This window comes from Mya arenaria, chromosome 8 (assembly GCF_026914265.1).
Source record: "Mya arenaria isolate MELC-2E11 chromosome 8, ASM2691426v1".
Taxonomy (NCBI): domain Eukaryota; kingdom Metazoa; phylum Mollusca; class Bivalvia; order Myida; family Myidae; genus Mya; species Mya arenaria.
In genome coordinates, this window is record NC_069129.1 from 38283591 (window position 1) to 38309981 (window position 26391).

Here is a 26391-nt window from a genome sequence, read left to right on the forward strand (position 1 = left end):
TGACAATATTAAAATCGATGTTCCTCAAAACTGATCATAAAAGAGCGTGTTGGTAATGTGAACAAATTTATTATGTTTAATAGTTATTAAGAAAACTAAAAATATGTTGAGTGTGAGACAAGCATGATTACTACATGGGCACATGGCACCAACATTTATTTAGCAGGGCCCTAGTAAAAGGGAGCCAAGAATCTTCATACTTCCCACGAAGGTAAGCACAATAAACTCTATGCTCAGTAGATTTGGGGTAAAAAAGGTGGACCAATCGTTCTGGTATTTATTTTTTAATTGAATGAATATCTACTGAACACAATGACCGGGCTTAGTGCAAAATGACTGTAACTCAATATAGAAACAGATGGCATTACAACAGTCTTGCACTAAGCCACTGGTGAATAGGAAATATAAATTTCATCAGCTGGCAGTATAGACCAGAACAAGACTGCAGCGGCATGTTGCTTTCGCCGTAGGAACTATTGTTACAGCTTGTTGATCATTGAGGTCCATGTATATTACTTTGCTTTGCAGAGCTCTTCTTAATTAAATCCAGGGTCCATATCAACTTATGTCTCAAATCTAAGTTTGAGACTCAGCCACAGAAAAGTGAATTTTTAAATATTACGAAATACATGCATCTTTAATATATTTGTTTACAAAAGATGTGTAAAATACCATCATATAATATATGCAATACTTTTTGCGTGAAAAGTCTTCCTAATTTCTGCAAGATATTTCAAAATCAAAATCAACATGGTTTAATGGAACACTTTTAACATTTTTTTATCTTCTTTTAATCGTCTAATGCTTTCCAATATGATTTTCTCAAACGTTTTTCATGTTCCTGTATAAGTAACCATGTTGCCATTTTCCCTTTAGGTTTGAAGATGAGCGGATATCTTGGTCGAGGTGACCTAGGCTTGAATGGATGGCCAGTTTTCAACTTTTCCTTCAAAACCTGCTCGCCTATTTCTTTCTTTTCTCTGTATGTATCCATGTATCTGAAAAAATTGGAAATATGTAGCTGATCAAAGGTTTACCATTACCATGCAAACCAAAACTGTATGGCGGGAATGCCAGCATGTGGTGTTTACTTTATTGGCCACATTTTACCAGAGAGTTCTGACATTTGAACATCATAGATACTCGCTGCTCCAGCAGTGCAAGTTAAGGTATCCAATGTACAATCACTTTTTTTGGTTGCCTGGTGACCTCATATTATTTTGGTGTCATTTGAAAGGGCTTTATGGGTAAGAAAGAATATTTAAAAATTATACCAAAAGCAACATTACATACTAACAAGCCTTTTTAGCTTTGAAAATAGGCCATTTCAAACGACAAACATAAGTTTGGTTTATAATAGAAGCAGCCAGTAAAATAAATAAGTGGCAATTCCAAAATCAGTTGTAGTAAATAGGTCAAACAGAACACTTATATGTGGCCTAAATTGTTTGATGAAATAACACTAAATAAGATCTTTCATACATCATTTTTCATGAACAGACAAATCATCATCAGGCAATGAGTTCATTAATGATCATTACCCTCGTTCCAAATCAATTCCCATAGGATCCACATGTAAATCTGCATCTTAACCTAAGCTTATTTTGATGCAGGGTCTGTATTCATAAAACATATTACAAAGTGATTTCCTAACAATTCAATACTATTTTTATAGTCAAATTAAGTAAGTGCAATTTTATTTTTTTACTTGAAATGTGCGTATTTCAAAAGAAATCAATCAAAATAGTGAGATTTTAAAATTGGGAAAATTATTATAAATAATAAATTACTAATTATAAGATGTTTTATGACAAGACAAGAAAGAACAATGGTTTAATGCGATATAGGCCTCTGGCCTTAAACCCAAATGAATACTGCATTGAATTATTAGCATGATTTTACTTGTTAAAGGACTCCCACTCAGGCCAGATCTTCTGTTTGGGAATGTACTCAGATGGTGGGAGGAATTCGAATCTTGGCTCTTCCATGTCTGCAAACACATACACAAGTTACTTATTAAATTGTACATGTTCTTTGCTTTCAGAATTTTAAATACTATTGTCCTAGAAAGTTGCGATGGTAAACTATCAATGAAATAATTTTTACTAATTATGTTGACACACAATTTTGCTTTTATAGGAGAGTGAGAGTGGTCTAGGCATCTGCTTTTCACACAGGAACACATTCTATTCGCTAATTTATAAATTATTATTTCATCAATTGAGACAATACCTAGCACTTTATGGAAGGTATCCCTGACACTTCTGTCCCATTCAGCCTGGTAAAAACACAGGCCCACCGGGGTGATGCTGGACATGTGGTTAATATAAAACTGCTGTGTGTTAAATGTCCTCTCATTCAGGTTTGGACTGAAAATGAAAATATAATGGATATATAAATAAAACATTTCATAGGAAATTATATAATACACGTCTCTGACACAGGTATCATATCCCATGCAGGCTTGCTAAAACACTTGCCTCGTTTATTTTCAGTGAAAAAAAGGGGCATAATTCAACAATCATTAAACTAAGAGTTGTAAGCTTTTCTGTACGCGACTGTGTTTTCTCTGGCAACATGGTACCAATCTGGTTCCAATTTTCATTTAAACATCCTGAACGTTTTTTGATGATACATGGCAAGGCCCACAATGTTTTTTTTCAAGTATTGGCCTTCATTACCAACAATGATATAAAACTTTTTCTTTCACTAAACCCAGACAAGCTGAAAGCTTTCAACTTAAGTTACCTATCAGTTGTCTCAGGTTTAATTGACAGATCGAGTCTGGCATCGTGCTGGTAGAGTAAGAAAACGTATCTGTGTGTGCCTGTCCCATGCACGGGAAACACGGGCATGTATTTGTACAACACATCACCCTGGTCAACTGCATTGCCCGGAATGTTCGTGCTGGAAAAAAGTAGTCCATGTTTGACTTTGTTTAGTTTACTAGTTTACAATAATATCTCAACAATGCATCATCCTGGCCCACCGCACAGCTTAGGATTTTTATGCTGGAATATGTAGGACATATTTATCACTTGAATGCTTAGTTTCCAAGTATACTACATGTATTTGCCTGTCTTATGCAGGGAAAACACAGGCATCTGTATCGGTACAATACATCTCCATAAATAGTATCACAAGATCATTTCTTAGGAATAGGATATAAGAAAGATTGCAGAGCGTCTGAACAGTTTGTAATGTTGTAAGGTCTCCGACCAATGCATGCAAGGACAATACAATGAGTTAAATGGCACTCAAATGTTTGACATCAGACAAGACATTTATTTTGTGACTCAGGATTCTAGACGATAAACAATTCTGGGGATTAATACATAATAAAACCAGTAAGTCAGGTAAGACAACTTGAACATTTACAGGGTAAGCAAGCATTCTTACACCATCCAGTGGAGATATTCCTGGTTATTCTCCTCAAGATGGCTGTCAGGGGCAACCAAACACAGCGTGTAAAACTTTCCCTCCTTGCTCTTGTAGAACACCTCCGGGCACGAGCGAACCTAGAGAAAACATTATTTGTATTATACTGATGATGAGTTAATTAATTTTATTTAAGTAGCTAGGAGCTCAAGGTGGGTTCATGACATTGATTAACAAATGTACCATTAACACTAGATAAAACAAGGGGCAGTGCGTTTTAGTTGGATTTTCATTTTGACAATGGCATTTTTTTAATGTATAGTTACTAGTATTTAAATTTTGGTAAAAAAAGACCCATATTCATAATTTTTCAAGACAACATGCAAATATTGAATTTAAGACGGGGATTCCCCCCCCCCCCTCAAATTTGATATAGTGACCTAATTTTTGACCTGAGTGACCCATATTCATAATTGTTTGAGACAACATGCAGACAATTATTCTGACCAAGTTTCATAACAATTGGCTAAGTGACCTAGTTTTTGACCAGAAGTGATCCATATTCATCACTTATCAAGACAACATGCTGATAAGTATTCTGACCAATTTTCATAACAATTGGATAAAAACTGTTGAATTAATGATGGATTTTACCCTTAAGATTTGACTTAGAAACCTAGTTTTTGACCTGAGGTGACCAATATTCATATTTGTTAAAAAAAACATGATGAATTTTCACCCCTAAGATTCGACATAGTGACATATTTTTTTACCTGTGGTGATCCATCTTCATATTTGTTCAAGACAGCATACATTCAACTACTCTGACCAACTTTCATAACAATAGAATAAATTTAAAAACTATTGAAATTATGACATTGAATAAAAGCTTTAACGCAGAATTGTTCACGGCATCCTCCAGCCAGCTTGGTTTTCCCCATTCTAAAGCTCGACTGGTCTTCCCCATTCTAAAGCCGTAATTTTTGTTGAAACATCTGGCTAAATATCATGTGTTTCAAAGGTCAGTAAAGAACACCAAAATATTTATTCAATTAAAAACATAATACTTTTGCTTTGATATAACCAGTTAAAACTAAAAATGATCAAACATAACAAATATAATGTTTACTTCTGCAGGTGCCATGAGGTTGCCATAGTAAACTGGTTGTATCATCTCAGAGTCCTCAAGATCTGTGTAGCCAACCCTGTCATGGTTTAACAGTGCCATATTAGAATTGAATACCTTGATTATTAAAAAACTTTTTTAATTGCTTAAATCAAGTTATATATATTTAATATTTGGACATTTATTCTTTTCAGTTTTTTTTGCATGAAATCAGATGAAGTTTAATATACAGTTTGCAAATGAACTAAGCAAAGTGTTATTGTCAAACAGTTGTAAAAAACTTTTTTAATTGCTTAAATCAAGTTATATATATATAAGTCACTTTTACAATGTTATTTTGCAAATGAAGAGACAGTCAATTTGTACCACTCCAAAAGTGGAAACTGGTTTAGAACATAAAGTCTTTAGCACTTCAAAGAGATTCATTTGAAAGCAAGCCATCCTTGTAAGAATCATTTAAACTTTGGATGATGCAAACCAATGCAAACTGTACATGCACGGATGCTTTGCAAGGATATGAGCCCACCTCTTTGGTAGTTTATTCATGGTGTAAGTCAAAGTATTTGCTCTGATGACTGCAGGCATTGTCATTTGATGTGGGAAGTCGACCAAATTCACTTTGGGTGGACTTGAAGCAACCCTCATTCTATGCAATTAATACTTGAGATGCAAAGTTCATTGGCAAACAGTACCGGTAGTAATAAACTGGTCTAAAATATTTTTTAGAGCTGAAAATTAAACCTTCATGCTAAAAATATGGATCAATGTTTGCAAGTAAGAAATGTGCCAAAAATTAAAAAAACACCCGATAAGAAAGATTCAACATGTTATCATTTACTTCAGATGAACAGATGGATAGAAGAATGAGTCTCCAAACAGGTCTCTATAGATGCCATGATGCTCAGCCAGTCGGTGAATATGTTTCTGTCCAGCCCCCTCAAACGTCTGGTTTATAATCTCATTCATTGGAGTAACCACTATAAGGAAAAAAACAATGATAAGGGCTTTCCCTTTGGTGTTTCAGCTTGGGGTCAAGTTATCCAAATAAGGGTTCAAAGAGATGTGCAGTAATTTCAAAATGTGTAGCTAGAAAATTGCGTCAGGGACTCGCAATTATACGTAATTCTACAACAGAGCGATGGCTATGGCTTGTTTGCCATACATTTGAATTGTAATATCAAAACATACAAACAACTTTGAAAATATTGCTATTACATCAAATGATACAATCTAAAATCACATTTAAATTATAGCAGTTTCTTTGATCTTGTGTGTTTTATAATTAAACACTTCCAAAATAATCCTAATTATCATAATCAACTTACATTCCCTCTGTCTGGCTTTCTTTTCTAATTCATCATTATCCCTCTCCAATTTCATTTTCCTTAAATCCGCACGAGATAGATTTAATGAGCTCTCCTTAAAAGGTAATCCAATATTTACTGGCGGTTCTGATGGTCCAAAATGTTTCTGAGTCAACTCTGAAAGTAGATTTGTTGGCAAATTAATAAATTCATTGTTTCAAGGTTTTCAAACATTGAATGGTCTGTGTCAAATAGGATTGGGTAGCACAAAAAGATCAGGTATTAGATGCAAAATTGCATTGATCACATGTTTTGACAAACAAATGACCAACAACGCGGCTAAGTACATGTGCATATATAGTACGGTAAATAATTCACACATGCCAGATTTATGTTATATACTGAATAAGTTTCTCAATAGTTAATCCCACAGGCAGCAGTTACATTCACAGGACACACACTATGACCACGCCCCCTCCCACACCTTAAATTAAATCAAAGCGCTGAAAGCGCTGCAAGACTGTCGGTGATGTAACTGAAGCAGGCAAACACTACCGCAAAGTTCTTTCAAATAAAATGTGATCAAATGATTTCATACAAATGATGAACACTCTTTAAGGTAGATGAAGAAGGATAAATGTGATTATAATAAGCACAAATACATTGGCCCTACTTAATCATGTATCCAATGGCCTACAAGATTCTTAATTCAAGTTTCCTAAGTCTTAACCGCTTTAAATTAGTTAAATGCATATTCATTATGTTAAAATTGCTTCAATTTATGACGGCGCTTTTAACAGTTTCAGTAAGCAATTACATTCCATCATTTCATTAGGGTCTGTTGAAGCCAATGTCTTTAAAATGCAAATACAATACAAACTATACCCAAGATTCAAGGGACATAATAAAAATATAACTTTAAAATGATGCTCTTTCAAGCCTAAAAATGCCTCCCAGAACTTTTATCAACAGAGTCCACATATCTACAAAATTTGTGCTCGAGTTACTTTCTTTGATATAAAAGTGAAAACAAATCTGCATGGTGCTGTGGCATCATACCATGAAAAAAACTAATATCTTTAAAATTTGTTTTCTAGTTTGTTTTTATTATAAAAGTGTTAATAAATCTGCATGGTGCTGAAGAAAAAAAACTAATGTCTTAAATTTCAAACCTGCAGCATTAATTAGCGCCATGTTGTCAAGAATATCAGGACAATTGAATGAAATATGTACCGAAATGACAGCTGGTTTTTCATTGACAAAAGATGCCTTTGAGGCAGTTTTAAGATTATGCTATTCAAAGTATGAAGGTAGTTGGTACAGTTTTCAATAATATTCAGATGATGGCTGATATTTGCTGATGAACATGTATCCTCATAGCAGCAGGGAATAAGTAAATGACATAGTTTTAATGACCAATATTGGAGTTGTGACCTTGACCTCCAAATCCAAAGGGGTCATCTGCTGGTCACCCCAAACCTAAATTTCAAGTTTGAAGGCCATGGGTGCAGACTCTGTCGAGTTGTCACACAGGCAAGCTTTTTGCGTTCAATGTCTCTGTGACAAATCAATAGGGCTCATCTATAGGACCACTGGTCAGGCCCAACCCCAAAGTCAATTTTTGAAGGGCCATGGGTGCAGGCTTTGTCCAGTCGTTATTAGTACAACCTTTAGGCATTCAAGGTCACTGTGACCTTGACTTTTTACCCAATGACCCCTTAAATCAATAAGATCATCTAATAGTCAGGCTTAGCCTCCATGTTGAGTTTGAGGGCCATAGGTACAGGCATTATCAACTTATCAGTTAGACATGCTTTGACACCTTCCTGTTCAAGGTCACTGTGACCTTTGACCATATTACCCCTAAAATCAAAAGGGGTCATCTACTGGTTAAACCAAACTTTCATGTCAAGTTTGACAATAGGTCTAGGAATTGTAGTTATCACCAGGAAACGCTTTGGTCTACTGTCAGACAGACGGACGTAACGGCCAACATGTGCAAAGCAATATACTCCTCTTCTTTGAAGGGGGAATAATAAATTGAAATTGATTAAATATTTTTGTTTATTATGTTAATTAACTTACACTACATACAACAAGTACCATTTTGATATTTTCAAATGCTCATTTGGGCATGTACATGGGTTTTGATCTGACTATGAACATGAAACTACATACATGTAGTGATGTTCCCTCCTATCAATTCTAAATTTAAATAAACATGAGAAAAAAAGCATGTTTTCACTGCACCATGAATAAATATGTCAAACAAAATAAATGTCAAGTTATTCAAGATTAATATAACACTGTTCTTTTGATGATTTCTGTGCATTCCCGGCTGCAGGTTTTCCCCATTTTCCCACACAGTTATTTCATATTAGCCTTGCAAGGTCTGATCTTGATTTGGGTCTTCATTGCTGGACACTACGGTATCTCTTTATCTCCACAGAAAACACACTGGTGCAAGTTTCACTGCAACAGCTGCAAAAAAAGTTATATTATATTCTAACTGAAACATTATTAATTATAAATGTGTTCTTTAATTAATAGACAAGTGGCAACAATTTCCCCAGTTAAAAAGGTTACATTTGTATATCTGCAGATTAATAATTTGCATTTCTATTGCTTTGATCATTTAAGTCAAATGAGTTAGACATGATAATGCATTAAAATAAGAAATATATTTTTGGGCATCAATCTATAGCCTTCAATCTAGAAATAAATTTCTTCTCAACAGATGCTAAATTATAAAAAAATATATAAACCAAGATTTTGATTATGACATACCTGCATAGTTAGTGGTCTCCATAACTGCTCAGAAATGCTCCCTATGACAAACAAAGTGCTGGTGTATGGCTGGGGAATAGTGCTGCACCAACCAATAGCGCAATTCTTCCTACAGGTGGACCAGCTCCACAATATGGTTTCTGTAAATCTAAATTACAAATTTAAGAACAAATATATACATATGCACATGTAATGTTGTTAAAAAAACACACATTTAGGTACCACAAAACTATAAGATTTTAGGTGAGAATTGAGCCAAATCAAAACATTTAGTCATTTAAAGCTGCACTTTCACAGATTTACCGTTTTAACAACTTTTGTATTTTTTGTCTTGAAATGACCTATTTTTTGCGTAAATATCTGCAAACCAGTGATATGAGACTACTGACAAAATATTAGATTGCAGACTTCCATTTTTCAGGTCGAAAACAAAGGTTTTATGGCTTAAAGCGTTACTAATGGTTGAAGAAAAATGCATAAAACATTTTGAACTTAAATATAAACATTTTCTGACTAATTTATTGACTTTGTTAGCAATCTTATATGAATGGTTAACATGCATTTTCACATAAATTTGTCCGTTCCAAGACAAAAAATAAATAAAGTAGTCAAAACGTTCGATCTGTGAGAGTGCTGCACTCTCAGTCACAGATTGAAGGTTTTGACAACTTCTTTTACTTTTTGGCTTGGAATAAGCTAATAAAAAGCAGTATGAAAACTGATGATATAAGACTGCTGACAAAAGATAAGATCATGTTTTTTTATATTTACATTTGTAACTATTGGTTTTGTGGTTTAGCATTACTAACGCTTTACTAATAATGAGATTTTTGGCATAGAACATCATCTTTTGACCGTATTAAAATAAGAAAACAGTGTTCCAATATTTTCAGTTGTCTTCTTTGACTGAATTAATATAAGAAAGCAGCGATCCACTTTTTTCAGTTCGCATAAAATAATTCATTACAAGACCAAGAAATAAAAAAAGAGTTGTTAAAACAGACAATCTGTGAGAACGTAGCTTAAACATTTAAAGTTATATGCATTATCAGCCATGTGCAGATCTATTCACATCCTGGCTTCACGACCAGTACATTTATCAGCTTTACTGATTCGAACCAGGCACATTTATATTGGTAGACTAGCATTTTACCATTCTGCGCTGGCCAGGTCAGTCTTGAATGTCGGGATATGTGTGACGTCACACGGGGTGCAAACATTTGGTGTAGCTTACTATTGGTTGTCGGGTGAAATGACTTTGTATGTAAATGCTATACTTTCATTATTTTTCATTATTTGTTCAATATAACTCACCAAATTGCAAGTACAACTATACTAGCTAAGAGTAACACGCAATGTTTTGTCATAAAAAAGGCAAAAACGCGTTAAATACACATAAGCAAGTACTTGACGCCCCACATTCACGTAAGTAGTTCTGTTGCTATGCAGGTGGTGCAGGGCTCGACATTAACCACTGCCAAATTGCCCGGGGCAAGTAATTTTTGCAGGCGGGCAGTAGTTTTTAGAATCTACCTGCCCGATCGGGCAGGTAGATTCTAAAAACTTAACACGTTATAGTGGCGACTTTTCTGGTAAAAAATAGTAGTCTGTAATCTCCTTCTTGGAGAGTATTTATCAAACCGAAACTAATGCACTCATTGGTTGTTGACTCGAAAAATTAGACTGGTACCCTCATTCTCTTTTCTACAAAATTAGATTTTTATCAAAAAGTAACGTAGGGTACCAGTCTACGAAAAATCGGGTCAAACGGAGCTCCTCTGACATTTTCGTTCGAAACTACGATGGCGAAGACTGCCGAATATTTTCCGATAGAGCTCGAGTAATTCCGTCTAGATCCGTTGGCCAATCGCGTGAGCTGCACCAAATCCATATAGCTAGCATTCCAGTACACAAATCGTCAAATGATGTTTTGACAGTCGACGCTGTCAAGTTTTTTTTAATGTTTCAAACGAAAAAAGGCTAAGTCATCCGAGAAAAAGACCAGCTATGAAAAGAAACGAAAACGACGCTGGGTCGAGTCTTGGGGAAACAATTTTCCTAGACACAGCGAGAATGGTCATTTTGACTATTTTTCGGACTGCTCCAATTTTCGGATGCTCGGTTTTTGGAACTTTACGATTTCACTTTACATTGCGATAAATTGTAATTTACTTCAAAATAAATGTAAGATTACAAGGCTAAGATTATAAGAGGTTGACTTTCGTTCTTATAATTCAATTTTATTTCATCCTTAATAATTTGAATGTATGTGCTATTAGTTACAAATTTCATGACAACTGATTTATTTCAAATACAGCAAGCCCTGATGTGCAGGTTGAATCTGGAAATGGGTTTTGATGTGAAGTATAACAACAAAATGAGCCCCAAAAAATTGGGCAAGAAAAAATCCATTCGGGCAAGTGAAAATGGCTAGGTGGTTGCCCGAAGGGCAACCAAGTATTAGAATAAGCGTCAAGCCCTGTGGTGGGTATTAATATATTCATGTTCAATATGTCGTGTCAGGCTACTAGTCGCGTTTCTGAAATACCGCTCTCTAAAGACTGTCGGCTTGCAGCAGACAGTCTAAAAACAACAACAAGACTTTGCATTGAAAAATAAAGCACTTGCCTAGTCTGGGAAACCACTAGCCCGTATCAAGTTTTACTAGGGCCAAAAAAAAAAATAGGTCTGTTTCCGGTCGCCCGACCGACCCTCTTATTTCCGCGCCGACCCTATACTTTTTATTGGTGTAAAAGTTAACTGCGCGCATATTTAGTACTTTTCGGTACTTTCTTTCCGTTAATTCTTTGGTCTCATTTCGAATTCGGTAATTTGATAAGCAGTCTATTAAAATGGCGGCACCGCAGGGTTCGAATTTAGACTCGCATACTCGCAAAATGCGAGCGACATTTGCAAATTGCGAGTGACTTTTATTCAAGCTCGCAAAATTCTGCGAGTGGCTTTTTCTAGACCACAAAATGTTAAAAAGACAGTAGAATAAATATGAACTTAATTCCGCTGCGTAGTCGAGTGTAAACACCATATAAGTGGCATGTTTACACTACCAGTATAAAAAAGATAGTACGGAGTCACGCTCTAGTAAGTTTTCAAAAATAGAACATATACGGAAAAGGCCGAGTTTTATCTCGAATCTTTCCGAGGCGTGCATAATACAAAGTGAATACAAATGACGTAATCATCGCGCACTATACTGTATGTAAACCCCATCAACCTTTGATATATTTCCGCCGAACTGCCAAAGTGAATAGACTTCGTCGATCGATATATTTCATGGTCCAGAACATCCTCGCTAATTTAATTTTACTGTTTCTTTCATTTATTAAAATTTATAATGTTATTGCTTTTAATACTTATAGATTTAATGAAATCTGTACCGTGCTTGTCGAATGGATATTACCCGATGGTGAGGGTAAATATACAAAGTGAACAATGTCAAATTATTGGACAGCTTTGTAATCAAAAAGCGTCTAGCATCTGATGAGTCTTTCCGTACTCCCCAAAAAGAAAAAGCCATAAACAAGTTCTAGTAGTTGAGTTACTCAAGATTGATACGTTTTAATATTCATAATTTGTCTTAGGTGTAAATTTCTACTTAAATTAGACAATATTACAAGGGAATAAAGCAAATAATCAAATTGCAAGTTGATTTTTCATTTTGCGAGTTGCCTCAAAAAGCACTCGCAAAATTTTGCGAGTGCTCCTCAAAGTTAAATTCGAACCCTGGCACCCATGTCGAGTTCGTCAGTCAATAATCGTACAGTTATATTAATCCTGCATAGCAATGTCCATGCTCTCCACGAGATCCTCGTGGGTATAGCTGTAAGTTATGTGACGTCACACAGTGTGACTCTTTGATCTAAAGCCGATAGAATGTGTTTATTCAGTTCAATGCATGTATAAAATGGTGTTTTAATTAACTTGATGAAGGATTTTCACTACAGGCTTAATAAATAAGTTTATGACCATTGATTACTACGGATAAATTAATAAGTGGTAAAATGCAAACATGAAGAAAAAAGGCAGGTTAAACAAACATGTAAATAAAATGTAAAAATGGTAATTTTCTATGTTTTCGGACAGCGAAAAAAATAATTAATTTAAGGTGTCCGAACTCTTAGGTGAATTACGGTATCACTTTCAAATAGTTAGTGTCTTAAATTTAGTACTAAACATATTTTTGAGATTTAAATAAGAAATTAAGTTTCATACTCTTAATTCAGTTGAGAATGGAAACGCTTTGAGAACACGGGTCAGGTGTACTTCGGAGATCATTGAAGTGACAAAAACAGCTTCTGACAATGTTTGGAATTTTAATATTCTATCAAATATAAGAATAGCATTATAGCACAAATGTGAAATTGGTAAATATGAAAAATTGACAAATCTGAGGCACTCTTTTTCGACATCTGTCATACAGACAAACATGTTCAACAATACATGCATTTATATTCTAGAAAATGTATATCTATACATTATAATTAATACACATTATACAGTTCTTAATAAATGAATGGACTTGTATTTACATTTTATGCTTTAGTACCTTTTAAAATTGTCTCATACGCAGTTAATATGGTTGTTTTTGAATAAAAGTCAGCCGCCTTCTATTCTAGATCACTTCCCCCCCCCCCCCCCCAAAAAAAAAAAAAAAAATGCCTACCTACCTACCCTCTTTTTTTTGGGAAGGAGACCGGAAACGAACCTATTTTTTTTTTTGGCCTAGCCCTAACCGAGGTTAGGCTTTCACAGAGAAATATTAACATTGGTGTAGTAATTCACTTGCTTCATGTGACTTGATTCCACCAACTGGACGTTTTTTGTTGCGAAGCCAGGCCAGTGTGATTATTAAACCCTTTTGGTTTATATCACTCCTGAGCTGTAGGTTTTGTTATAATACTATTATAAGTAAAGGTTGACATGTAAAGGCCCTCGTTTGTTAAGGGCTTCTCTAGGTCTGTTGGAGTTAAGTCTTAAAATGTCCATTTTGTTGATGGAAATTATTGAAGTTGTACATTTTTCAGAAACTTTATAATGTTCTGAGATAAAATGCTAATTATTTTGAGACAATAGGTTGAAAAATAAGTTAATTACAAGCTTTACAAAAACACCTTCATCTGTACAAGGGCCTTGACATGTAAACCTAAACTATGTAAAAATAATATATATTAGAATTATTTTTGTGGAAATTTTGGTGGATAATTAATTTCGTGTGATGAATGATTACGTCCAATCATTTTGGGTCATGAACAGTCATTGAAATAAGCCTTTCAGATGAACAAGCCCAAATTCTTATACTATTGCTTGGGCCTTTTTTATTTGATTCTATGTTTTACGAATACCGCCGCTCAAAAAAACTCATTTTTGAAATAAAAATAAAATTGTGATTTAGTTTTTGATTTATTTCCGCCGATGAAACTTTATCGTGGCAAATCATTAAAAGCAGAGGACATCGCAATTGTTGTAAAAATATTGGTGTAAACATCTCTGAAAAAGTTTAAGCCAATGAAAAAATTTCATCAGATTTGCAGGCTGGTGCTAAAAACCTGGTATCCAGTCAGACATAGTAATGCGCATTAAGGGAATATTTGGGCATTCCCCTTAGCAAAGAGTTGTCTAAACTAAAATCGTCAAGTTTTGGAGCTGTTTATATAAACTACTCTCAACGAAACTGCCGCCTGTGGTTTATCTGATATGAAAACTTAAAAACCACCTGGACTAAAAAATCCACCCTGCAAAACAGATGCATGCATGCATAATATACATTTTAAATTTAGATTTGTAGTATGCATTAGAATAAGTTTTAATGTGATATCCATATCCTCTATTTCTCACACACATATTATATCCGGATTTAGACAAGTATCCGAAAATGAACACGTTAGAGGTCATCGCAAAACACACCTTTCTTTAGCCGATTCCATGATTGACTTCCTTGCTGTGGTAGAATTTTTCGATTGGTTGCATATGCCGTTCTGATTTGTTGTAAAATTATTTGATCTGACAGAGAAAAACGACTTATTGCGACCGAAATTTTCTTCAACATGGCCGTCGCCATGTTTGGTAAACCCCGTCACATTCAACTGTTCCGAATACTCGATACAGTATTAGCTAGGACCAATAATATTATTCTCCAACATAATAGTAGATGACAAGAAAGACCATTGATGCAAAGCATCAAAGGGCGCCGTTTAATAGTTTATGCATTTGTTATATGTTGAAAAACAAGGAATGTCAAGGCCAACAAGCACATTACAATGCATCGAACCGCATCCATGAAATTCTCAAAATATTTGTAGTATTCTGCTTAACAACATAGGCTAAAGCATTGAAATTGAAGAGTTTCAAGTTGAACATTTTATTAGGGGTGTGGTACATTAATGAACACGACAGAATTAGGGTGCTTGTGCACTGTACTTTTTGTCATTGCCACCTATCCATATACCAAGTTTTATTTCAATACCATGATGAGTATTTCGAAAGCTTGTGCGATGGTAATGTGTACGTAGTATGTGCGTCCGTGCGTCTGTAATAATACTGGCTAATCCGTTTATCATGTCTCTAAGAGGGACATGCGCTAATCTCTGACACGCGTTGTATGATGCATTTACACCTTTCATGGTATGACATTATTGTGTATTGTCATAAACCTGTTATGAAGAGTTCATTGACAAAATATAATAAGTATAATAATAATTAATAAACTACTGAAATATTCGGAACGCTATTTTACAAATGAAATATAACTTACAAGATACAAGAATCTTTATTTAAAGTCGTCATGATCGTTAAAACAGAATTGTCATTAGGTAGCCAGCAATATGTATTATTTCAAACTCGTCACATTAAGGTTTGACTTTAAAATGGACGTTCCAAATCTGCCTAAAAGTTTTAAATTTCAAAAGAGAACTTTTGGCACTAAAAAAACTGAACACGGGGCATTCAACTCGCAATGGTTCCAAAGTCACTCGGGGCTTCACTATGAAGAGGTAATTGTGCTAATTAGTTATTTAACATACATTGTGAGACTGTGCAAATATGAATATTTAAAGGTAAATAAATACTGGTGTTTATAATAACTTATGATTGCACAGTAATTAACATGTCGCTGTTGCTTACATTGTTATTTTAACCGAAAAAGGTTTAGATAAAAACACGAAAATAAAACCTGAACTCACTGGAAATCGAGTCCTTCAATGCTTAAAACTGAAATAAAATCTCGACGGGAGGGGACACCTTCCCCAGTACACCCCTTCCGCGGCCCCAATGTCAATTTCCTTCCTACGCGCCTGTTTACAACAACTAAATGGACATGCCTGTTGTGTCTTTGGAATTCTGAATGCTGTAGAATATAATTTTGTTTTAAGAATGGCTGTGTAAATACTAATGTCAAACTCGTTGTAAGTGAAATGAGGGAACATCTAGGCAGCTGTCTAGAAAAAAAAAATCCGTTTCATAAAGAAAATGAAAAGTCGCGATCCATTAGACTTTCAAAATAAAAACATTCTGTTTATGTGAAATACCAGAATTAGTCGATAGTTATTTGCGAAAATAGAACATGCAGGAACTGGTCGTGGCAGTGCATCTCCTGTAACAAAATCAATAGTTAAACAAAACAAAGATGTTAGAATTCCTGAAGTACTGAGTTAACTTACAAAATTGATATACATGTATTCATGCATTTCTATTTGTATTACTATTATCAAAAGTATACTTATAACCGAATTTAATAAGAAAAAAAAAACACAATGTGTTTGTTATTCATTACATTAATTTTAGTACATGTGCATATATTATGTTTTTATCTTTGCCTTAATTTATTATTTGTTTTATTGATATAAAATATGAAATGAATGGTGAAATAATTATCATCAAATATCTAATGTTTTAATGAACTGTCATCTTTTGTAATCCTATTACCCCCCGCTGTCATTCACACCTTCTCGATCACTCCCGATAGCTACAATACAATTTTGAAAACAGAGACCGGAGGAGACCGGGACCGGATGAGACCGGGACCGGGAAATAGTATCGCCCCAACATCCGGTTTGCGCATTCGGTCCCTCATTCGGAACTCCTCGGCCATTTTTTCAAAAGATGGCCGAGGAGTTCCGAATGTCGGTCCCTAGACTTACCGAAATACGATTATTAACCGAAAGACGGATAAAATTACCGAAAGACGCATGAAAGTTACCGAAAGACGCCTTCTAATGCATTTATTTTATTGTTTTTATATTAATATTATACAAATACATTACCAAACCAAATTTTAGAGAAAAATATTAAAATATAATGATGAAATAGGCAGTTGAAATTTCAGTGTTCGAGATCGAATTCCGCGTGCCGACTCGCCAACCGAAAGACAGATAAAAGCTTCCAAAATAATCAATTATTCCAATTAATGATTACCTCACAATATTCATATAACTAAAACACACTCATAAAAATGAAAAAGTTCATGAAAATATTTACTTATTGTTCAATAGAATAAAAATATGTCAGTGAAATAGTTGTCTCCCTTCGCCAACCGAAATACGATTTAACGCAGGTAAAAATAACTTATGAGTTGTTGTATTATGAAAATGATTATGAATTTGGATTCAAATAATAGCATTTACATTCTTATGGAAATGTTAGATCAATAAACAGCATTTGAAAGTATTTTGGAATATACTTGAAACATTGCCTTTGAAATAGGTCGAAAATGTCGCTAAAATCATTTTCTTTTAAACTAACTTAGATCTACTGTACAGTATAATACAGGGCTTTCAAATTTTAATTTTTGTTTATATAAAAATTGAAAAAAGAAGTTTTTAAACAGCGAAGTTCTCATCTTCATATAAATTAGCTTACTTATGGACAATAATAACCAGACCACACCAAATACACAAAATCAGGCGATGTTTAAAACAACATAATTATCACCCGGTATATGACACCCCACAAAGTAGCGGCACGTTTTTTGGGGGACAGTTTGGTATTATTGAAAGTGTGTTAATTTGGGTAAACCCTTTTCAGCTCTGTGACACGTGTTGAGTAAATACCATAATAATTACGCATTAAAGGACCGCATTACGTGTACATTTATAATTGCGGGTGATTTTCACACAAATTGACAGCTTCATTTGAAGGTTCATAAATAACAATCGCGAGTTAAAAGGTAAGTTATTGCTGTAAGTAACATAACATAACATAAGTTTTATTAGCATCAATGTTGTGGCAACATCATAGCCATACAAAAGATAACATACAATGAAAAACAGTGGTACAAGTACACAAGAACACAAACTTTTACACAGAAGAAGAGTGAACATTTAATTTCCACCTCTGTTGCAAAATGAAAAATAAACAAACTTTGATAACTTTAGAAGTAATTTTGGCGATTTAGTTGTCATAAGATTTTCGAATTTTGTTAATGTTGGCCATCTGCAGTAAAAATTGCTTAAATACTTTTTTCGCAGTTCTCTGTGTAAGTATTAAAGAAGTCCAAATTAATAGAACTTTACACTCTGAAATCATTAATGATGGATGAGTTTCCTTGTGCTATATGTGCTGTTGACTGTAGTAGTGATCAATGCATACATTGTTCTAATTGTAGGAATTGGGTTCATGCTAAATGTTAAATTTTTATCATGTTTACTCCAGTTTAACCATATCCACAAATCGTATTTCGGTTGACGACGGGAGATAACTCTATTTGACTAAAAAAGGGAAATTCTTTTGTCAATAGTCATTATTTCTAAATATTTTTTATAATTTTTGGCTACAATGAGTATAATCATTATATATACAAGATTATTTAAAAATAAATGCATTAGAAGGCGTCTTTCGGTAACTTTCATGCGTATTTCGGTAATTTTATCCGTCTTTCGGTAAATAATCGTATTTCGGTAAGTCTAACTCGGGGACAATCGTAATAAAATTTTACTAATGCCACCTTTAACACATTAACAAATAGAGTTAGGTGAACGTTTAATTCCAATATCGATTAGATTAAAGAAAAAAGATTACCTCATGGTTTATCAATGCAGTAAACATAACAAAACAACATAAAACATAATTATTCCCATTCACATAATTACTGGTCCACACATTTTACATTTCCGGCACATGATATTTCAGGTAACCAATCGGAAAACGTAAACGAATCGGGAACAGTCATTAAACTTATTTGTCGTTCTTCCGAAATAATGTTTTGAAGATAAATTGAAGACTATCTATTCAACCATAAAAATCATTTTTAACACCCATGCAATCGCCACCCATTTGCATTTTTTAATCATTATCAAATAACAGTAAAACCCAACTGTCAACTAACTTAAAAACCGCTCCTACCACTATCTAAAATAAATTCCCATTCCATAATAGGCGGGCACTTCAGTGCGGCGCCAAAAAAGATTGTCTTAACTAAACAGTATACAGCAACACAAGTTTGTTTTTGCGCCCAGCTGTCACTGAATTTATGGACTACTTGTGTATTGTGTTGTATGTGAATTTATATCTGTGCATCAAATAAAGCAAATTTTATTTGTAAAGTATTGCATTTCAACAGTGATAATTACTAGTTACTATCACCTGCAGTGTGCCATCAAACAATTGACACTACTATGTTGTATATGTTGTTTACTTGAGAAATGGTTCATTTAGTCCTGCACCCATGTTTTATTCATACAGTATCAGTTGTAATTAGTTCTGGCTTCCATAACTTTAATGTTGATATTTATTTTTTTGATGTTAACAACACATCCAAAAAGATAATACTGTATATAACGTGTTCGCTGAAGTTATTTAGTTAAGTTGTAACATGCTCGTTTTTCACACCGTTTTAGGTAACCTATTTTGTAAACGACCACAATAGCACGTACTCTTGTAAAAAAACAAACACCTTATACAGGGTACATGTGGTATGAAGTCTCCAAAAATGGTACGAAATTTAATTGGTATGATAATGAAGTGGTACGAAGTATCGTTCATACCATTCGGGCATTGTCTTTTAGATTTTTCCAAGATGGCAGCGCCCATGGACACGGAAAATGAAATGGAAAGGGAATTCCTGAAACAAGGTGCAGAGGCAAAGGTTTATCGGGAGAATTTTTATGGAAGACCATGTATCAGCAAGCAACGTTTCTCAAAGGCTTACAGACACCAAATCCTTGACAAGTCATTGACGCTACAACGACTGAAATCTGAAATCAGAGCCATGAACAAGTGCAGAAATCTTGGTAATCCTTTTAATCTGGTGACCACTATGTTCACTTATTCCCAAAAAGTGTTGACATACATGTATATATTTTCAAATAAATTACAGGGTGTTTTGCAACATTTTATTGAAAACATTGTACATGTTACATGTTAGTCCAAATATTTGTACGTTGACAGATTTTTTTACGATTTTTGATATGGCAAATCCTTTACGTACAAATTGTTTTGTACGAAAGTGGGTAGTTATTCCGATCTGGATTCGAGGTTAAACCATATTGCGTCTATGAAATATCATAAAAGCAAGAAATATTACCAGATTATGTTATTTTATATTAGTTCCGTACACAAAAAATAAATATCAAACAAATAATTATGAGTTTGACGGGTTTTCTTCCTTTCATTCTGTCAAAACATAACAATATATATATATGAGAGGCACCTGCAAGGCTTCAGGGCACAATTTTAAAACAATTGGAACATTTCAGCCATGGCAGAGTTGTTACGATTGTATTTACAAGGTCTATCTCGAAGCTTGGCATAATTGTTGTCTGTGTCAGTCAACTTTCATTTAATTGGAAAGGTTAATAATGAGTTTAAATGCATTAAATGCTTGTTTTGTGCAAAATAACTTTTCACTTACATGGTAAAATATGAATATAAAGCTTTATTATCCATTTCAACCATAAAATACTTCACTTAATACAATTTCAGTATTTTAAAACAGCCCAGGTTTTTGCACAAACCTGTTTAGACGTTAGGGATTGGAAGAGTCCCGTATAACACATCTATTATTTTAGACTAGTTACATGTATCCTGACACAACCATTCTCGACCGCCCCTTAAAAATAGGTTAAACACTTCTATTTTGCATCACTTCCGGTAAAAATAAGCTCCAATTGTTAGCCATAACAGATGAACTGTCAGAAAACTTCATTTGAAAAAGAATGGGAATGCTAGTGTTAAAAAAACTTCAGTTTTACTTGAAACAACACCAATTAGTCATTTTTAATTTATGCCAAATTAAACCCTTCATTTAGAATGATTTCACTTGTAAAATACTTCTTTAAAATCATGTTGTTTTTTTGCCAGATTTTTCAGATCCACCAGAGCCTAAAACCTATGCGCTATCGTTTTTTTAAGTATAGTGCACAGCATTAAAAGCGCATCAAAATATGGTATATTGCTTTCTAAAACTAATGAAATTTATCTACAGGTAACTATATTCAATTATAATTGGGCTCTCAGTTATCATAAAATCATACATATTGCAGCCTAGGCAGGTCATATGAGGCTCATTCAGAGTTGGGCAAGTGATATCAGGGTTCATGATGGGTGAATTTATCATTTGTACCCATGTGAAAGCCATAAAAAGGGATTATGCATTCCTTTGCCCCTTTTGTGGTGATAAGTAACTATAAAGTGACTGTATGGCAAATATGTAAACATTTAATTACTTTTTTTTTTAAATAAAATACTTTAAACAGTTAAAACAAGTTATAAAAATTAAAATAAAAAGTAGTGTGCACAAACTTTTGTTGCGAAGTATAGTTAAAGGTCATGGTCGAAAACAGGTTGTATTTAGATCAAATACAACATGTGACAGCCGCCTTTTTGGATGCACAATTTAAACAGCAGCCGATTGAAACAGATTTTATTTTTTTCAAAGATGAATGATTGCTTTAAATGGTACACACAAACATTTATCTTTCAGCCGCCTACAGCCGACGGTTACACACACATATATGATATATATATATTTTTTTTAAATAAATTTAGAAGCAATCTATAGGCTTTGTTTTTAAAAGTGTTTCCTCATCGATTTTTTGAAGCAATACAGATTGGTTGCCACATTGCAAATAATTTGTGACAGGATCCACTTAGCTTAAAGTTAAATAAATTGTTTAAGGGTGCTACACCCTGTCCCTTTTTTGTAAGCACTCTTCTGCCCCAATGGAGACCAGCATGTGCACCCTTTTGCCTTTGTAGAATTTAAATGCTTTTAAAGATAATCAAATATTTGAGTTTCGTTTATAGAAACATACAAACTTAATATATTTTCCAAAAAATATCAAAAGTAACCTTATACTTATAAAGCATAAATTCTATTTAATAATTCGTGGGGAAAATTGTGTTAATATAAAAGTTTAATAATTTCATTTCTTTTAGAACAAGATCGGTGACACATACAACCAATTAAACTGAATAGTTGTCGCATTTTATTCTGCCTAACAACGCATCACATGACCTATTTATTATCACAGGACTTTGATCGGCTGCACCTGTCATCGTTTACAATACAGTATACATGGATGTATGATGTCAGCATCCGGAGTAGGTGCTCTACATGTATAACGGTGCCAATGGAATGCTTTTCATTGGAACAAATTGCTTTTTTTTTTAGTTTCAAGTTCAAGTAAGCATTGTTCATGTCCCAGTATTGGATAAAATACCCAAGAAAAGACCCCTGCTCATCTATTAGGGCATACATGTTTAACAGGACATGGTATGGTTTTCCGGTTCTTCAAAGCCAGCAACAATAGGCTTATTTTACCCTTAGCTCCCTTTTTAAAATGTGGCACAAACCCTAATTATGATATACATTTTTTATCTTGGCTAAATTAATGTTTTTATCATATCTGCAAACCGTCCAGTGGTCAAACCTTTGATCCCTGCTTGCACGTCACTACTGGCCTGCACAGCATATTTTAATCAGAATCTTTCGTGTTCAAATCGTTAGGTTCTTTGACATCATGACTGTCTGTATTCTTAAAATGGACCATATAAAACAATTGTGGTCCTCTCAACACATCACAATATTCAATCCCACTTATGCACAGGAGCGCTGTATGGCCCATATTTAAGGCTAGAAGAAGTTATGCAGCAAGTCAAAGGACAGATACTTTGAACCCCTGCTTGCCAGTCAGATGCAATAGTCACTAGGCCTACAGGCCTGTATACGATGTTGCATACCGAGACTGACCTCTGCCGTTATCACCATCCTCCATGATGTGTGTGTATACAGTGTCTTTTTTTCAAGTTCAATAAAAGAAAAGTCATTTTTTACTCGAGTATCACTTATAAATTGATGTTACTGTAGGATGACTAAATTGAATTTTACAAATTAAACCCAGTAAAATTGTCCCAGTCACGAAGTAAACTTTTCATGTTAATATGGCAGCCATGCTAGATGATACCACTGTAGAATGAAATAAGCAAATTACCCCCTTCTAACATCAAGTCCTGGAATCTGCAGATTTCAGATACAAGGCTTTTAAAGGGTTTTAAATAAAAATTTGAATAACATGTAATTATGTCTCAAGGTGTAAATACCATTTTCACACTAAACACTGTACATTTACTTATCTTTCCTGTGCAAGAAACTACCAAAAAATGTATCACAAAAGAAGATAAAAAAAACAAGTCAATTGTCTGCTAGCTTTACCAAAATTAGGGTCAGGCGCAAAAAGAAATGAGTAGGTTGGGAACTGGAAACAAACAGTGTTTTGTTACTCTGATACGTAATTTCTGTTGCTTATCTTTTGCAGGAATAACAGTTCCTGTTTTGTACTTTGTCGACCCTCAGACAAGCACTTTCTATATGGAGGAAATAACTAACTCTCAGACAGTGCGGGACTATATTGTGGATTTACAGAAAAATGACCCGGAACTAGCTATTAAAAAATTAACTCCCCTTGCTGGAAAGCTTGGAAGCATTCTTGGCAAAATGCATAGCGGTAAAATAATACATGGGGACTTGACAACCTCCAACATGCTACTTAGAGGTGACCCAGAAAACTTGGACATTGTAATGATTGACTTTGGACTCAGTTTTGCAGAGGGTCTCCCAGAAGATAAAGGAGTGGATTTGTATGTGTTTGAGAGGGCCCTTCTCAGTACACATCCAAACACTGAGGACCTGTTCACAGAAGTTATGGAAGCATACAAGAAAGCTAATGTCAAAGAGGCCAATGATGTCATAAGTAAACTGGATGAGGTCAGAATGAGGGGAAGGAAAAGAACTATGGTCGGATAGTGTACTAAAGAGTATATTTCATATTAACTTAAGTATATAATACTGTACACATGTTTAATTCTTTATGCTGCGCAAACTTGTCTGATTAACAAACACTGTGTATATTTTCTAAATGATAATAAAAAGGCAGCCAGCTATATTCACTGCTTGACTTTGTTACCCAGTTAAATGACATTCTTATTCAAAGTCAATGCATACACATGCATAACAAACATAATTTTGAGTGATAAACCTTTAACTAATTACTAAATGATGCATTTATGGAAAACATAAATTGCCGACAACAAGACAGTAACCATGTATTTAATAGCTGAAAACGTAAAAATATTAAATGATAGGTGAGTGCTAAAAGATTTACTGTGACCTACTATTGTTTCATAAGGTAGAAATTCCGTGTTTTCGGCACCTTTCAAATGAAACTTGGTATACATGTTACCAAAGACAATATATGCACTTTTTCAGTGATGCCCATAATTTTGGCTGTAACAACTGTCGAGTTATGCCCCTTTTACAACTGTAAAATAACAGGCAAGCTTACGCTGTGGCGCTTTTATTTTTAAATGCCAGCATGGGACTAATAGCAGAGTGTTTTCATACACAAAATGAAAAATGTAACCCCAAAATTATTGCTTTCATTATTTAACTATTGCAATATCATAACCTGGAAATGTAAAAAAAATTGGAACTGCATATTAAACATCAACTTTTGAATTGTCAGTATGACAAATAAATACTTTTACTAGATATTTACAGTCTAAAAAATGTTTTATAAAACTAGAACCTCATCACTTCTAACAATAACAAAAATATACGTACAATCACAGAGAATAAGAAAGAATGAATTGACCGTGTCGTAAATCATCACAAAACACCAAATATACCATACATATTTACATAAACAGGATAAATTAAATATATAAAACTAATCCAGTTGTGTCCATTTATATCAACAACACATTGGTATCTATTCGCAAACATCATCAGAGTTAACATGAACTGTTTCTGGATCAATATCATGAAAAGTCTATATTAATGACATGATCATCATGATTGTAAAATATATTTGGGACAATTGTAAAAGATATTTGGGACTATCATGCATCTCTGTCAGTGGCAGTTGTTACAGTTAGGATGACACATTACACCATTCACTCGACACTTGCAGCCTCCTGATATGTCACCATTACCCTGAAAATCCAAGAAGTAAGCTTCTGAATAAATAATGTAAAGTGTAGTAGAAAAAACTGAAATGAATGCTTTTACTGGTTGTTTGATGGACAATTGGTGACTGGTAAATTACATGTGCAAATTGCAGCGAATAGCTTAATGAATCAATTTTATTATAATTTGAATTCACATTCTATGGAAAATTGAGCATATCACCAGTCAATGAAACTAGACTTTTAGATAAACAAGCCCAAACACTAGTGCTTGGCATCAAACAAATTCAAGAAGCCCTTCTATATAAAATCCAGAAACTGAACAAGCCCGGAATGCATTTTACAGGTGGAGGGTTTGCTGGTTTGTGCTTATTTCGACCACTGGATCAGACCCTGGATAAGAGGCCTGAGAAGGTCTTGGGTTCATTCTCCAGTTAGATATTTCATCATCTTTTCTATCATCAATGCAGTCAGTTAATAAATGTAACATATTTTCAGACCTAACTACCTACATAATTAACAGGCTTTAGAAATAGATGTATTAGGTTGAAAATATAGAACAAGCCCAACAGATTCTTTACCAGGGTCATACTTGCCACCCATGTCACGCATTTGCAAGTATGTACGTACCATGGGTCCCCATCTGGCCTGCTTTGTGACCCAGCAGATCTCTGTTTTACAGATGGAACACATAATCCAATCACAGCCCTCCTTCTTCATCACTATCACCTGTTCAGAAAAAAAAATAAACATAATGTATTAAGGATTGACAAAAGTTCTGTTTAACATGTACTGTGAAATCATAAATATTCATGGAACTTTAATTTTCGCGAAGTTGGCTTATTCAAAATCCAAACAATTTTTTATGAGGTTATATAGAATATACATGGTCACAGTATACAATTTGTAAGTACCTAAATCATAGTTTATATTATTATTAATGTTTTATATTATATATTCTTTATTGTGCTTCTCTTTCTGTATCTGGCTACTTGTATCTTCTATGATTGTCTTTTCTAAATCAGACACCTTGACTGTGTTTTCAAAGTTTGCAAAAACACTTAATTGACATTCAATGGCTTCACTATTTTATATTTTTGATGCATATTGTCTCATTGTAGTAAGTGTCATAAACTGCTTGATGTAGATGAAACATAGCACCAGGTCGGCACAGGATCTTGCAGATGTTTTAGGATCACAGATTTGATTATTTGTTGCTTTTTTCTCCAAAAAAATGAAAATCCACTAATTTTAGTACCCACAAAATTGTCTTTTTTCGGAAAACCATGAAATTTCAAGCCCACATATAATGATTTCAAAATATCTTAGCCGGGTTATAGAATGGGGAAACCAGGTAGGCGGGTGTTGTTGACAATTTTTTTT

At 34.1% G+C, this 26391-nt stretch overlaps 3 protein-coding genes across 4 annotated transcripts in view; 1 reads left to right on the forward strand and 2 right to left on the reverse strand.

Annotated features, from left to right (window-relative positions):
- Positions 1-263: 263 nt before the first annotated feature.
- On the reverse strand, positions 264-14684 carry LOC128243128 (39S ribosomal protein L38, mitochondrial-like). Its single transcript, XM_052960687.1, has 9 exons — positions 14518-14684; positions 5830-5985; positions 5343-5481; positions 4508-4583; positions 3400-3518; positions 2749-2907; positions 2233-2369; positions 1903-1990; positions 264-998 (listed from the first exon to the last, which is right to left on the reverse strand). Exons 1-9 carry the CDS (start codon positions 14669-14671, stop codon positions 791-793), a joined length of 1236 nt encoding a protein of 411 aa, XP_052816647.1. The 5' UTR covers positions 14672-14684; the 3' UTR covers positions 264-790.
- Positions 14685-19621: 4937 nt separating this feature from the next.
- On the forward strand, positions 19622-23987 carry LOC128243132 (EKC/KEOPS complex subunit TP53RK-like). Its single transcript, XM_052960694.1, has 2 exons — positions 19622-19835; positions 23361-23987. Exons 1-2 carry the CDS (start codon positions 19622-19624, stop codon positions 23846-23848), a joined length of 702 nt encoding a protein of 233 aa, XP_052816654.1. The 3' UTR covers positions 23849-23987.
- Positions 23844-26391, reverse strand: part of LOC128243124 (ranBP-type and C3HC4-type zinc finger-containing protein 1-like) — a 44229-nt gene continuing 41681 nt past the window's right edge. For both annotated transcript variants that reach the window (XM_052960681.1, XM_052960680.1), the window contains 2 exons: positions 25639-25737; positions 23844-25036 (listed from right to left, as the gene is read on the reverse strand). In XM_052960681.1, coding sequence (XP_052816641.1) covers positions 24956-25036; positions 25639-25737 — 180 coding nt within the window. In that variant the 3' untranslated portion in view covers positions 23844-24955. The remainder of the gene's footprint in view (positions 25037-25638; positions 25738-26391) is intronic.

Excerpts from the sequence above, each read along its gene's own strand:
- LOC128243132 (XM_052960694.1), top strand. The coding sequence starts at position 19,622 with ATGGCAGCGCCCATGGACACGGAAAATGAAATGGAAAGGGAATTCCTG. Across the intron at positions 19,836-23,360 it reads GAACAAGTGCAGAAATCTTG|GAATAACAGTTCCTGTTTTG; the intron begins GTAATCCTTTTA and ends TATCTTTTGCAG.
- LOC128243128 (XM_052960687.1), bottom strand. The coding sequence starts at position 14,671 with ATGGCGACGGCCATGTTGAAGAAAATTTCGGTCGCAATAAGTCGTTTT. Across the intron at positions 2,908-3,399 it reads GAATATCTCCACTGGATGGT|CACGAACATTCCGGGCAATG; the intron begins GTAAGAATGCTT and ends ACTTTTTTCCAG. Across the intron at positions 999-1,902 it reads GAGTGGGAGTCCTTTAACAA|ATACATGGATACATACAGAG; the intron begins GTAAAATCATGC and ends CAATTTTTTCAG.